Source organism: Mobula hypostoma, chromosome 9, assembly GCF_963921235.1.
Source record: "Mobula hypostoma chromosome 9, sMobHyp1.1, whole genome shotgun sequence".
Taxonomy (NCBI): domain Eukaryota; kingdom Metazoa; phylum Chordata; class Chondrichthyes; order Myliobatiformes; family Myliobatidae; genus Mobula; species Mobula hypostoma.
The window spans coordinates 92,229,046-92,244,874 of record NC_086105.1 but is presented as its reverse complement, the minus strand read 5'-3'; the positions used below and the strand labels follow the sequence as shown (position 1 = coordinate 92,244,874).

General features: G+C 43.2%; 1 protein-coding gene across 1 annotated transcript in view; it reads left to right on the top strand.

The window, feature by feature from the left end:
* Positions 1-12,884, top strand: part of LOC134351860 (protein NATD1-like) — a 38,650-nt gene extending 25,766 nt beyond the window's left edge. The window contains exon 3 of the mRNA XM_063058689.1: positions 12,737-12,884. Coding sequence (XP_062914759.1) covers positions 12,737-12,880 — 144 coding nt within the window. The 3' untranslated portion in view covers positions 12,881-12,884. The remainder of the gene's footprint in view (positions 1-12,736) is intronic.
* The last annotated feature ends 2,945 nt before the right edge of the window (positions 12,885-15,829 follow it).

Genomic DNA, 15,829 nt, shown 5'->3' with positions numbered 1-15,829 from the left:
GGGATGTCTGCCTTCAGTTAACCATCTCACCTGCCTAATTGCACTGGAGGCATCCACCTGAATCTTTGTGCTTGAGTCTTGAGTAATATCACTTGTCAAGACGTCCCTGCACACAGCTAACATTTTCCAAATAAAATTCCCATCCTGGGGAAGTAAGGCTCAAAGCCAGCTAAAGGTGAGGGCCGTATGCCCAAAGTCGGGGATGGAGTTGTACTGAGGCGAGATTTTTAAACATTATTTTATAGTCTCAGCATCTGAAAAGTCTATCAGTATTACCTCTGTTTTTAGAGATACAAGAAAGTAAGATGCTAGAGGACTCAGCCGGCCAGGCCTCAACTGTGGAGGGAAATGGACAGTTCACATCTTAGGACAAGACCCTTCATCCCCATTTTCTGTCACTTTGTCTTTATTTAGAAGGCAAGATTTGTCAGTATTTAGTGTTTTATCAGGATATTATACTGCACAGCTCTTTGCCATCAATAACTTGATTTGCAAGTGAGCACCATTGTAATTAACCATCCAGTGAAGGTAGAGTTCATGGCCAATTACAGCTGGTAGCAGTGATTGAACAAGGAGTGAACAACATTAACCTTTTTATTCCTGGGGTTATTCTCGTGTATCTCCTCTGGACCCTCTGCAATACCAACACATCCTTTCTTAGATAAGGGACCCAACACTGCTCACAATACTCCAAATGTGGTCTGACCAATGCTTTATAAAGTTACCTGTGGAGAGTGGCTCCACCTGTCTCCAATAGTAACACAAGACAAGATCTGTTTACATTCACTTTTGTAGAATATTGGTTAAATAGAACAATATAACAGGGATACAGGCCCTTCGGCCCATCGAGTCCTTGCCAACCATGGTGTCCACCCAGCTTGTCCCAATTTCCTGCATATCCCTTCAAGCTTCACCCTTCCATACACCTATCTAAGTGCTTCTAAAACAATACTCATGTACCTGCCTCAACCACTTGCTCTGATAGCTCATTCCATATAGATGCCGCTACCTGCGTGGAAAAAGTTGGCCCTAAATTCCCTTTTAAGTATTTTTCCTTTTATGCCCCCCAGATTTGGACCTCTGCCCTGTGGGAGAAGACAGATTCCAAACAGTTTACCTATGCCTCTCATATCTTGAACATTTCCATAAGGTCACTCCTCATTCTCATATGTTCCAAGGAAGAAGACAAGATGCAGCATTAGGCCAATTGGCCCATCTAGTCTGTCGACTATTCCTTCTGGCTGATTTATTATCCCTCTCAACGTCATTTTCCTGCTTTCAGAAAAACTTTTGATGCCCTTAATAATCAAGAACCTATCAATCTACGCTTTAAATATACCCAATGGCTTGGCCTCTATGGCAATGAATTCCATAGGTTTCAATGAGACCTTCCCCTCAATCTTCTAAACTCCAGTGCATACTCACCCAGAGTTATAAACACTCCTCATACATTAACCCTTTTATTCCTGGGATTATTCTCGTGTATCTCCTCTGGACCCTCTGCAATACCAACGCATCCTTTCTTAGATAAGGGACCCAGCATTGCTCACAATACTCCAAATGTGGTCTGACCAATGCTTTATAAAGCCATAGCATCACATCCTTGTTTTTATATTCTAGTCCTCTCAAAATGAATGTGAATTCCTCACTACTGACTCAACCTGCAAATTAACCTTTAGGTAATCCTGTGTGAGGGCTCCTAAATCTCTTTGCACCTCTGATTTCTGAATTTTCTCCCCATTTAGAAAATAGTCTATGCCTTTATTCCTTCTAACGAAGTGCATGACCATACACTTAGCTACACTGGATTCCATTTGCCACTTCTTTGCTCATTGTCCTTTGCCAATAAAGACCTAGCCTGCCCAACTTCTCCCTATAACCCAGGCCGTCCTGGCAACATCATCATAAATCTCTGCACTCTCCAGTTTAACCATTTACTTTCTAGAGTAGAATGAGCAAAACCATTTAACTGAATGTGTGTCAACTAAAAGCAACACTGGGGTACAATATGTCCTTCTGCACCTCCAGCACACCTCAGCCATCCTTCCCTTCCTTAGTGAAAGAATGAAAGCAGGAGCATGCAGTGCCAGAGCTGTAAAGAGGGACGTTTAATAAATAGTGCGCAATACATGGCATACTGAATTTGAAACTCCATCTGCACAAAGGGAATGCAGCCAAGGATTGAGATTTTGGAGGAGGAGACAATGGGAGAGGCTTGGACATGGGCAGAAACGTTTGTGCACCCTCAGTAAGTTTGACTTTTGGAATGTTGCACTTGAGGAGATGTGATAGCAGCTCAGCAAGCTCCTATGAAAAGCAGTGAGTTAATGGAGCTGATAGTTTGTCTGGTTTAGAGCCTTGAATTCCTTCCCTAAACCTCTCTAACTCTCATTCCTCCTATTAACATGCTTCATAAAAGCAGTTTCTTTGATCATATTTTAGCCTCATTCTAAGTCTGATAGTTTTCTCCCTGCACCTACGCAACCATTTTACTTATTAAAGGTGCTTTGGGCTGTTTTCTATCCATTGGATCCAAAACATTGAATGTGAGTACCCCTTGCAACATTTCACCATCATCTTGACACACGTTGGTTATATAACAATCTCGGGTTAAAACAGATAAATCCCTGAGGTGGTGGGGGGGTGCAAGAAAAATTCTTGGCAACCACTAGACAAAGGAAAATATTCAGGAGTGGTTTGGAAAAAGTCCAAAAATATCATTGAAACTCTTATAGTTAAACTCATCTTCATTTATCCAGTTGAAACTCTTTGATTTCTTGCTACTCACTCGTTGAAGCGCTTGGTTCCCTTGCAAACCCCACACCAACTTTCCACTCGCATTTGAGTTCAGGTTTATTTATTGAAAAATGTCTCTTCAGTGAAGGACTGGTCCAAAATACTTGGGGGGGGGGAGGGGAAGGGGGGGTATGTGTGTGTGTGTGTGTGTGTGTGTGTGTGAGAGATACACAGTGGCCACTTTAATAGGTACACTTGTTAATACGAATACCTAATCAGCCAATCATGTGGCAGCAACTCGATGCAGGCATGGTCAAGAGGCTCATGTTTTGTTCAGATCAAACATCAGAATAGGGAAAAAATGTGAACTACGCGACTGTGACCAGGGAATGATTATTGGTGTCAAACGGGTGGATAGATATCTCAAAAACAGCTGACCTCTGAGATTTTCACACACAACAATCTCTAGAGTTTACGGAGAATGGTGCAAAAAAACATCCAGTGAGTGGCCGTTCTGTGGGTGAAAACACCTTGTTAATGAGAGAAGTGAGAGAATAGCCAGACTGTTTTAAGCTGACCAGAAGGTGACAGTAATTCAAATAACTACTCTTTACAATGGTGGTATGCAGGAGAGCACAACACGTCGAACCTCGAACTAGATAGGCTACAGCAGCAGATCACACCAGATTCCACTCCTGTACCTAATAATGTGGCTAATGAGTGTACATAGATGTGTGGACTGAATAGACTGGCTCTAAGTGGATAATGGAATGTGGATATACATGGCATGGAGGGGTCATGTTCCTAGACAATCATCTGCATGGACATATGGAATTGCAAACCTGATATTGGTGTGAAAAATTATGTAGGGTACAGATGGGGCAATGGTAGGAAACATTTTCCTTAATAGCTGATGTATGTAGAACTAGAGGGCATGGGTGTAGAGTCAACAGTAGAAAGTTTAGAGGGGTTTGAGGATGGCTGCAGTCTGGAATACTCTGCATGAGGGAGTTGTGGAAGCCTACACTCTCAGCACAGTGAAAAAGCATTTAGCTGAGTATCTGAATTCTAACTGCTGGTAACTAGTATGGTTAGTGTGTACATGGTGGGCCAAGTGGCCAGTTGCTTTGGCCTGCGGCTCTGATTCTATTCAATGATAATTCAAACCAAACAACAAAATACCTTAAGTGTTAACTAAAAACAAAATTAACCATTTAAAGTGTTTAATAGAACACAATTAATTGAAAACATAAGCTCTCTTATACATGAACCTCACAGCCATTCCATCTCATTCTCAAGGATGGATTTGCTGTCTCATATTTGGACTCTCTGCCTGTAGGTTCAGGCAGAATTCCCAGTGTCTGATGCCCAATATAAAAGGGCTTGTGTGAAGTTAAGTCAAGGTCAAAATTGAATTTATTGTCATTTGCACAGCTGTGATGAAAACCTTGTCTGCAGCAGCATCACAGGTGTGGAGTATCAGATACGCAACTTTCACAAGAAAATATAAATTATACAAGAAACAACACAATTCGAATAAAAGAAAAACAACCTGTTATAGTACAAAGTGTCCCTACTGAAATAGTGATTAGGGTGGTGCGGGTTGGTTCAGGCACTGGATGATTGAAGGGAAATAGATGATCCTGAACCTGGTGGTGTGGGACTAAAGACTTGTGTACTTCCTGATTGATTGTTGCTGCAAGAGTATAGCACGAGGAATCTTGGCTGATGAGACAGCCTCATGTAGTTACTCCTGATGGTGGGAAGAATTAGATTAGATTATGAGGACACTCAGTCCTTGTTTATTGTCATTTAGAAATGCATGCATTAAAAAATGATACAATGTTCCTCCGGTATAATATCACAGAAACACAAAACAGACCAAGACTAAAACTGACAAAAACCGCATAATTATAACATATAGTTACAACAGTGCAAAGCAATACCGTAATTTGATAAGCGCAGACCATGGGCACGGTTAAAAAGAAGTCTCAAAGTCCCGATAGCCCCAACATCTCACGTGGATGGTAGAAAGGAGAAACTCTCCCTGCCATGAGCCTCCAGAGTCGCAAACTTGCCGATGCAGCATCTTGGAAGCACCCGACCACAGTCCAACTCTGAGTCCGTCGGAAAACTTCGAGCCTCCGACCAGCCCTCCGACACCAAGCACCGAGCACCATCTCTGCCGAGTGCTTCGACCCTGCTCTGACCGCCAAGCAACATGCAAAGCCGAGGATTCGGGGCCTTCCCCTCCGGAGATTTCGGATCACACAGTAGCAGCGGCAGAGAAACAGGCATTTCAGCAGTTTCACCAGATGCTCCTCCGTGCTCTCACGTCTGCCTCCATCAAATCAGAATTGTGCACGGCATCCTACTTGACAAATAACAGATATTCATCACTGGAGAGGCCGCGTGCACTGCGTCACACCACCATCTCCTCCTCCTCTTCATTGTGTTGTGATGTATTGGCCTGAGTCCACTACTCTCTGGAGCTCCTTGTGTTCTTGTGCTCTTAAATTGATGTACCGGACCATGATGTAAGCAGTCAGGAAACTGATTCCATTACTGGCATGGAATGATCAACAAGCCTTGTACAGAGGAGTCCTGAACATAGTGATGATTATGTGGAGAGCTGCCATCAAGTCCACATCCTGGGCTGGTCTCCAAGCATCTGTTGTGGATGTACAGTCCAGTGGCACTGTATCCTGCAAGATAATGGTTGCCGAGCGACAGCCACCCTGGCTTACAGGCACAGCAACGGAGGTGTATCATCCAGTGTGGAAGTGAGTCTCTGAGGTTGCAGAGGGCCCCAGTTCCACTTCTGCCTTGTGCGGCTGCTGTCGAAAGCTGGGAACCATCCCTTGTTTTTGGGCGATCGAAGGAGAGATCCCACTCCTAGCAACTGAATGCATTCCAGTGCAACAAAAACGTGGGAGCTAAAATGGACTGGGTCATTGTGGAACCTCATTAAGTCAAACAGCCCATTATGGTCTGACCTCTTGTGTGATGAATGAACGCTCCACTGAGATTCCAAAAGGCACCTGATCACCATTAAGGAATAGCCGCACCTTGGGTAGTTGGAGAATCAGTCAACGGAATGGATGTGAATAAAACAGGGCAAATCTTGATAGATCAGGCAGCCCCAGTGAAGACAAAGGCTGTGTTGATCTTTCATTGGAAGTGAAACAGAAATGAACACAAGGGGAGGATGGGAAAAGCCAACTAATATGTGATGATCTGTACTAGGATGAAGGGCAGGAGAGATTAAGTAACTAAAGCAGTGATGAAGCAGGCTAACAGTCAAGAAATAACACAGGATATGAATCTGGAGAAGATGTAAATATCATAATTGCCATCTGAAACTTTTGCTTGAACTTTGTGTTGAGGCTGGACTGCTGGGGTGTGACCAGTCAGAGATAAGATGCTGATACATTGGTTTACTTTGAGCTCCAAAGTAACAGTGAAGGAGAAGTCAGAGAGATAGAGAGGTCCATGGGCATGCCATGGGTGTAAAATGGCATGCTATTGTCAGTGCAGGATCGTGCAAAGCATCCATCCAATCAGCAATCCGAGCAGATGAGGTAGTCACTACCAATGAGAGAGATGCAAGTATACAGACTCACCGAGAATGAGTGAATGCCTTGGAATGTGGGGACGGAGAGGAGAGGAAGGAAGTAGAGGGATGAAAGAGAAATAACAGAGGGTAAAAGGGATGAAAGAGGGAGGGCTAAGTAGAAAGAGGAGACAGAGTGGTGGTGTGATATTGTGGAGAAAGGGAGAGAGGGAATGGAGAAGTGGTGAAAGGAAGAAGGAAGAGAAGGTAAGGGGAATTTGAGAGGTGGGTGAAAGGAAACAGAATGGAGTGAGGACAGAGAATGTGTAGAAAGAGAAAAGGGGAGATTGGGTGAGGAGGCAGCTCTTTCCAACCTGGAGGCCAAAGAAACTGCAGATGCTGGAATCAGGAGCAACGGCCAATCTGGTGCAGAATCGAGGATCTCAGCAGGTTGAGCAGCATCTGAGAGAGGAAAGAAATTGTCAACATTTTGTGTTGAGACCCTGATGCAGTTAACAATTCCTTTCTTCCTACAGATGCTACTCAACTCACCGAGCTGCTGCAGCAGACTGTTCATTGTTTCTGCACTAGGAACGATGGAATTCTGTCTGTCCCCTCCCCCCACCATCTCAGTATCCCAGTCCTTTTGACTGTGTACCATGGGGCTGTCTGCAGATGAGAGAAGAAACTGGCTGTGTGTGTGAAGCCTAATGTGGTCTGAGGGTTGTAACACTGGAAGAACTTCAAGGTGGGGCCAGACTTTGAAAACAATGGAAATCTTACAGTGTCGTTAGAGATAGTTAAACCACATTCAAAAAATCAAAGGTATTACTTGTTCCTTTAACCCCCAAAATATTGTTGTTATTATTGTTGAACAATGAGATTGGATCTACAACTAATACTACATATTTGCTTTAATCACTCAACAGTCCTATTAATTAATCTATAAATAATTCAGGAGAAATGTCTTTAGCCAGAGGCTGATTGGAATGAGGAACCTGCTCTCACAGGGAGTTGTCCTCATTGTTTAAGGGGAGGCTGGATTTGAATATATGAGATTAGGTACTTACAAATTAGACACTTGTCAGTCAGGCGGATGGTGCTGACTAAGTGGGATACAGGGAGCGATCGAGAGGTACAGCCCAGAAACGAGCCCTTCAGCCCTGAGTCTGTGCCAACAATCAAGAATCCATTTCTTTTCACACTAATCCTTTCTCCCCTCATTCCCATTTTACCCCCAGATTATATCACTTGCCCACAAACTGGCAGAAATAAACAGTGGCCAGTTAAGCTACCAGCCAGATGTGGGAGAGAATTGGAACAGCTGAGGAAAAATCTATGCAATCGCTGGAAAAACATGCAAACTCCACTCAGAGCACCCTGAGGTCAGGATTGTACTTGGATCATAGGAGCTGTGAGATGGCAGCATAATCAGTTGCAGCACTGTGCCACACTTAAGAAGTGCTAGATTTTCTTAACTATATTCCAGCTGATGTTATATTTCAAAACGTCTTTGGATCAATGGTCTAACCAGGGGTTCCTGACCTTTTTTTTATGCTGTTGAGCTGAGGGAGCTGTGGACTCCAGGTTGGGAACCTCTGCTCCAGACTCTGGCTGCCAGTCCAGCAACTTAACCACAATACTGAACCACTGCAACATCTACAACAGGGATTCATCTTCCAATCTGGTTGACTATGCACCCGTTGTTACCGATTTTATTAAAGTCTGTGTGGATGAGTGTGTGCCTATGAAAACTTGCTGTACATTCCCAAAAGCCGTGGATGACCAGGAGGTACATTGCCTGCTGAGGGTTAGATTTGTAGCATTTAAATCTGGTGATTGGGTCTATACAAGAAAAGCAGGTATGACTTGTGGTGGGCTACTTCAAAGGCAAAGAGACAATTCTGAGCAAGTTTGGAGGTGACATTAGTCACACAACAACTCTGGCAGGGTTTTCAAGACATTACTTCCTACAAAGTGAAACCCAAAAGCATGAATGGTAGCAATGTTTCACTACCAGATGAGCTGAGCGCCTTCTATGCACGCTTTGAAAGGGAGAATATAGCTACAGCTGTGAAGATCCCAGCTGCACCTGCTGACTCTATGATCTCTGTCTCGGAGGCTGATGTTAGGCTACCTTTAAGGAGGGTTAACCCTTGCAAGGTGGCAGGCCCCGATGGAGTACCTGGTAAGGCTGTGAAAACCTGTGCCAACCAACTGCCTTAATGACTATCACCCAGTAGCACTCATATCTACGGTGATGAAATGCTTTGGAAGATTGCTCATGGCTAGAATGAACTCCCTCAGCAAGGACCTAGACCCTCTGAAATTTGCCCATTGCCACAATAGGCCTACAGCAGATGCAATCTCAGTAGCTCTACACACAGCTTTAGGTCACTTGGACAATACAAACACTGATATCATTTACTATAGCTCAGCATTTAACACTTTCATTCCCACAATCCTAATCAATAAGTTATAGAACCTGGGCCTTTGTACTTCCCTCTGCAATTGGATCCTTGACTTCCTAAATGGAAGACCAAAATCTGTGCGGGTTGGTGTATCTCCTCCTGGATGACGATCAGCACTGGTGCACCTCAGGGGTATGTGCTTAGCCCACTGCTCTGTTTTCTCTTTACCCATGACTGTGTAGCTAAGTATAGCTCAAATACTAACTATAAATTTGCTGATGATACAACGATTGTTGGTAGAATCTCAGATGGAGATGAGAGGGCGTACAGTAGTGAGATATGCCAACTAGTTAGAGTGGTGTCACAGCAATAACCTTGCACTCAATGTCGGTGAGACAAAAGAGCTGATTGTGAACTTCAGGAAGGGTAAAACGAGGGAACGTAGAGGGATCAGAAGTGGAGAGAGTGAGCAGCTTCAGGTTCCTTGGTGGCAGGATCATTGAGGATCTAACCTGGTCCCAGAATATTGATGCAGCTATATAGAAGGCAAGACAGTAGCTTTATTTCATTAGGAGCTTGAAGGGATTTGGTTTATCAACTAAAACACCCGAAAACTTCTGTAAATGTACTATGGAGAACATTCTGAAAGGCTGCATCATTGTCTGGTTTGGGGTGTGGGGGGGGGGAGGTGCTGCACAGGACCAAAAGAAGCTACAGAAATTCATAAAATTAGTCAGCTCCATCATAGGCACTAGCCTCCGTAGTACCCAAGGCATCTTTAAGGAGCAATGCCTCAGAAAGGCGACGCAGATTATTAAGGAAGCCCATCACCCAGGACATGCTGTCTTCTCACTGTTACATTGGGATGGAGACACTCTGCGATTCAGGAACAGCTTCTTCCCCTCTGCCATCCGATTCCTAAATGGACATTGAACCCATGAACACTGCCTCGCCTTTTTTAAAAATAAATTTTATTTCTGTTTTTGCACTATTTTTAATTTTCAATATGCATATATACTTACTGTAATTTATTTATTCTTTCTATATTATCATGTATTGCATTGAACTACTGCGACTAAGTTAACAAATTTCACGACACATACCAATAATATAAATCTGATTGTGATTGATTGTGAACATGGTATCATGGGAATGCTGGATGTATACAGAAACAGGTCATTTGACCCAATTAATTGAGACATTGAGTCTACTTCCTCCCTCCCTCATGTTATGGCACATCTTGTAACCCCAAACTGTACGTATCCAGTCACAAAGTATCTCCATCTTTCACTACTGTGTCCTCCCTCTGCTGTCTTGCAAACAGTGAATCCACTGCACTGTCTGAGGCCTTTCTGGGACATGTTTACCCATCAATAATATCACTAAAGTAAAAATAGTTGTTATTATCCTGCTGTCTGCTGAGTTTCCTGTGTACCTCACTGTTGTGCTTTCTGCATCACAACAGGGGCTCTGCGGCTCTGCTTCAGAGTACTTCATTTCCCATGAGAGGCTTGGGTATCCATAGATTCTTCAATTTCTTTCTGCTTTGCTTGACTAGCCTGCTAGATGTGTACCACAACCTCACCATAAAGGATGTTTGTCTGTTTAATACATTGTTAATCTGATCTACAGGTGAGACCACAGTCTGCACTGATCACAATCTCCAACAGCACAGGTGTACCACACAGCCGTGTGCTTAGCCCCCCGCTCTACTTGCTTTATACTTATGACTGTGTGCCTAAACACAGGTCCTTTACTTTACTGTCGCCAAACAATTGATACTAGAACATACAATCATCACAGCAATATTTGATTCTGTGCTTTGCATTCCCTGGAGTACAAATCGATAGTAAATATTAAAAAATTAAATTATAAATCATAAATAGAAAAGGGAAAGTAAGGTAGTGCAAAAAAAAAACCAAGAGACAGGTCTGGATATTTGGTGGGTACATCCCAGATCCGGGTCAGGATCCGTTCAGCAGTCTTATCACAGTTGGAAAGAAGCCATTCCCGAATCTGACCGTACGAGTCTTCAAGCTCCTGAGCCTTCTCCCAGAGGGAAGAGGGACAAAAAGTGTGTTGGCTGGGTGGGTAGTGTCCTTGATTATCCTGGCAGCAATGCTCCGGCAGCATGCGGTGTAAAGTGAGTCCAAGGACAGAAGATTGGCTTGTGTGATGTGCTTTTTTCACGATCTTCTGCAGCTTCTTCCGGTCTTGGACAGGACAACTTCCATACCAGATTGTGATGCACCCTAGAAGAATGCTTTCTACGGTGCACCTATAAAAATTAGTGAGGGTTTTAGGGGACAGGTCAAATTTCTTTAGTTTTCTCAGGAAGTAAAGGCACTGGTGGGCCTTCTTGGCAGTGGACTCTACTTGGTTGGACCAAGTCAGGTCATTTGTGATATTGACTCAGAGGATCTTAAAGCTTTTGACCTGTTCCACTTGCGCACCACCGATGTAAATGGGGTCGTGCGGTCCGCTACTCCTGAAGTCAACAACAATTCCTTCGTCTTGCTGACGTTGAGGGATAGGTTATTGTCTTCGCATCAAGCCACCAGATTCTTAATTTCCTCACTGTACTCAAACTCATCATTACCTGAGATATGGCCTACAATTGTTGTGTCATCAGCAAACTTATATATTGAGTTCGATGGAGACTTAAACTGGTCATATGTCAAGGTCCAATGTCATATTTAAGTTTGCTGACGACACCACTGAGGTTGGCTGACTCAAAGGTGGTGATGAATCAGTATATAGAAAGGAGATTGAAAATCTGGCTGAGTGGCCCCTGAACAACAACCTCTTACTCAATGTCAGCAAGGTCAAGGAGCTGATTATTGACTTCAGGAGGAGACCAGAGATCCTTGAGCCAATCCCCTTCGGAGGATCAGAGGTGGAGAGGGTCAGCTACTTTAAATACCTCAGTGATATTATTTCAGAGTACCTGCCCCTGGGCCTAGCACGCAGGTACAATTATGAAGAAAGCATACAGTGGCTCTTATTTCCTTAGGAGTTTGCATAAATTCACCATGACGTCTAAAACTTTGACAAACTTTTGTAGATGTGTGATGGAGAGTATATTGACTGGCTGCAACACAGCCTGGTATGGAAACACCAATGCTCTTGAACAGAAAATCCTACAAAAAGTAGTGGATACAGCTCAGTCCATCACGGGTAACACCCTCCCCACCACCGATCAAGCTACACAGAGCATTGTTGCAGGAAAGCAGCATCCATCATCAAGGACCCCCACCATCTAGGACATGCTCTCTTTTCACTGCTGTGATCAGGAAGAAGTACAGGAGCCTCAGGGCTCTCACTGCCAGGTTCAAGAATAGTTATTACCCCTCAACCATCAGGCTCTTGAATCAGTGCAGATAATTTCATTCAAATTCTCTTGCCCCATCAACCTACGGATTCACTTTCAGGGACTCTTCATCTCATGCTCTCGCTATTTATTCATTATTATTTTATTTATATTTTGTATTTGCATAGATTGTCTTTTCACTTTGGTTGTTTGGCCGCCCTGTGATTCTACTATGGTTCTTGGATTTACTGAGTATGCCCGCAAGACAACAAATCTCAGGGTTGTAATGGTGACACATATATGTACTTTGATAATAAATTTACTTTGAACTTTGAGATGATAGAATGAGGTTTCTCTGCTTTTTCAGATGAACATAAAAACCTCTGTAACACTCTCCAAAGAACAGCAGGGGAACTCTTCTTGGACATCTGACCAATATTAAACCATTTTGATGCATCCTATCGCAACCATTCCCTTTGTTCTGCGCATTTCTTTTCCAAAATTCTCTCACTGAAAACTATGTAACATCTTTCTCTTTCCGAGTTCTGATGAAGGGTGTCAGACCTGAAATTTTAATTCTTTCTCTTTATTGCTTGCTTAATTTTTTTCCAGTATTCCTCCTTCTTGGACTATTTTCCTTCTCCTAACCCCCCCCCCACTACTGCCCACCTTCTTGGTCTCATGTACTTTCTCCAGCTCATTATGGCTGTGCTCCTCTGTACCCAGGCTGCCCTGGACTTCGTGGTTGAGGAAGATCTGCGTGCTCATCTGACCTGTTGGTACCTCCAGAAGTACGTAAAAGAAAACCCACTGCCTCACTACATGGAACGGATACAACAGCGGGCACCCTTGGATTTTCACCTCCGCTAGAATCCGGGGGTCCTGTTCACAGGGAGAACTGTTACGTACTTGACCTTTCCTTTCTTTTGGTGGGTGGGGAGATGAGGGTGTTGGGTGTTGTATTATTATTGGCTGTGCAATTAAAAATGCAAAAATATCTTTGAGTGGGGGACTGCAGGTAACATTTTTGAGCCCTAATTTTTATTGTGTGGGATGTCTAATGTTCAGGCTTTGGTGGACCCTTAACCTCAGATGGACTAGAGTTCCTTCCATAGTGAGATCTTTTATTGGTAAGGATTTTACTCAATTGTAGGTTCCAATGTCATTATTAATGAGGAATTATTATCTTCCATACCTTGCCCAATGAAGTTGTGGAGAGAGATGACATGCAGAGACTGAGCTGAGGGAATAAATGTAGGTGAATGGTGGGAGGGAGGATTGAGGAAACTGGGTGAGAATGGAGAGATGGGCTGTGGGGACTTTTGATCACCGTGCAAGAAAGGGGCCTGAAGTGTCTGAGAGGCACGTATACAATGGGTCTGAGTGAAGGGAAGCAACTGGACAGATATATCAAATAATACCATATACACAAAAGTAATTAACAGAATAACATAGCAGAGTCTATAGAAAGAATGGAATCACGAGTGAAGGGAAGGGAGTAGAAGGCCCCCTTTGGCTGTGGAGGAGGGTGTTTGGTTCAGTGTTCGTGCTGTGAGGACAATCCTGTCCTATGTGGGCTGAAGCCACAGAATGAAGGAGAAAACAATCTTGGGGCAAAGAGGGAGTACTTGAATGTAGAGCTGGAGGAACAACATCTTTCCTAAACCCCAAGCTCTCTCTCAACCACAAGATAAAATACTTTGATCCAGATCCCATGGAGGCAGCAGGTTGGGTTTGAGAAGACCAGTGATATTAACTGTTCTGTTTGTGCCGTGCAGGAACACCTCATAAGTTGCTTTTCAGAAGCAGGATATCAGATGTCCAGTTGTCCTTGGCTGACCACTACTAATATATTTTCTCTCCTGAGACAAGCTGATTAAAACAGGCCATTTAAAGAGAGAACTCGATTTTAAATCCTACTTTCATAACCTCTGGACCCTGCAGAGTATTCTTGACCAATCAATTACCTTTGTGTTGTGAAATGGATAGCTGAAACAGCCAATTTCCACATGGCAAGCCCTCATGAGCAGCTTCAAGGTAGGAGACCAGATCTTACCACACTGAAGGTATGCTCTTTAATAAGTCCCTCTGCTCTCTTGGGCTCATTAAGGAACAACAGGGAGTTCCCTCCAGATTTCTGGCCAATATTTATCCTTCTATCTGACTTTGCTAAAGCAAATGATTAAGACATTATCATACTCTAGCTCATGGGAATTTGCTCTGTGCACACTGGCTGCCATAATTCCGACATTACCAGACTAACTCGTTTGCAAAAGAATTTCCAATCATTCAGATTGTGAAAGTTGCTTCAATTAAACATTGACTTTATTGAAACTTTAACCGTAGAAATTAAATTTATTGAACAATACCAGGCACGGAGGACCCACCCATCTGGCATTTGCATGTTTAATTACATTGTGCTAAGGAGCTGGCTATTTTTTAGTCTCCAGCTGCTGTGCAACTAATTATTAAAAGAAACATGGATGCCATGAATTAACTGGCATGGCTGCTTTCGTTAGGTAAACCCCGTTAACCCAGATAGTTAACTGAATCTGTTCTTATTTACTTGGTAACTGAAATACTTCTCACTAAAGCAAACTTCAATTAATGATGGCCATCTCATTTCTGGGATTTACCATGTATGTAAATTTTTATCCTCTTGATCAACAAATGTATAGGGCTCAACTTGCCAGTGAAGCTGGCAGCTGTAGGAACAAGAGCATGCCCCCATGTATATGCCAGCCTGTGTGCTCAAGTGTGACATGTGCCTTCAGCTTGAAGGCAAACAATATTCCCTCACCCCAAATAAACACAATAAAGTTTGGTATTAAAAGAGTGGATGCACATTACTACAAGCTGTTGATGTTAAATGCAATATGGTCTGATTCCTCCCTCCCCTCACATCCTAATAGTACCCAGGCAAAGAAAAGTTAACCACCAATTTATTCTAGCTCTTCAAGCTTTTAACGCTGAACTGCTTGATGTGGGCTGATGACCATGAGGAGACAGATGCATTATCTTAAGGAGTTTATAGTTCCGTTTTGTCCTTTTTTGTTCTAGGAAGGAAATGTTAATCTTGCAGACTCTCAAACGCTGACAGGATAGGAACAGAAGCAGTATTTTACTCAGTCGAAGCCATCAAAGAATAAGGATAAAAATTGCATAGATATAGATAGCAGAGTTTATCTGAGGCTCATTCATTTGATCTGATTAACAAAATATCTCGCATTAGAGAGAGCTTCACCGAGTGATAGTCAACTCAATGAGATATGCAGTGCTTCCCCTGCTAAATTCTTCATTTAGTGTCATGAAAAAACAAGCTGGGGGGGACAAACGTATAGGCTTCAGCTTGCCAGCAGACTAGCCGGTTACAGGAATGATTTCCCCCTTTGTATTCAAGTTTCTGAACTTCAAACATTTGCCGCCAAAGTAAGAAACATTTGTTCGCAGCATTTGAACCAATTGCCATTTGACAAAGAGTTGACTCTCTCACTCTCTCACTCCAGATACTATCTGGCCTGCTGGGTGCTTCCAGCCTTTTCTGCTTTTCTTTCAGATTTCTGATGAGTTTTTCGGCTTTGCCAAGCTAGAATGGAAGTATGCGTTAAAAGCTGGAATTGGAAATTGGTAAGCCTCTCCATCTGAAGGGGCAATGGGGACAGAATTCCAGACTGAGAGCTAGTTACAAGTATCAAAGACTTGAAAACAGAATGGATACTTGAGGTTAAGGAACAGCTCAGGAGGAGTACTGCAGCCCACTCTTCAGAAATGTCCAAAAATTCCCTATCCCAGCTTTCCACTTACATCTTGCACAGTGTT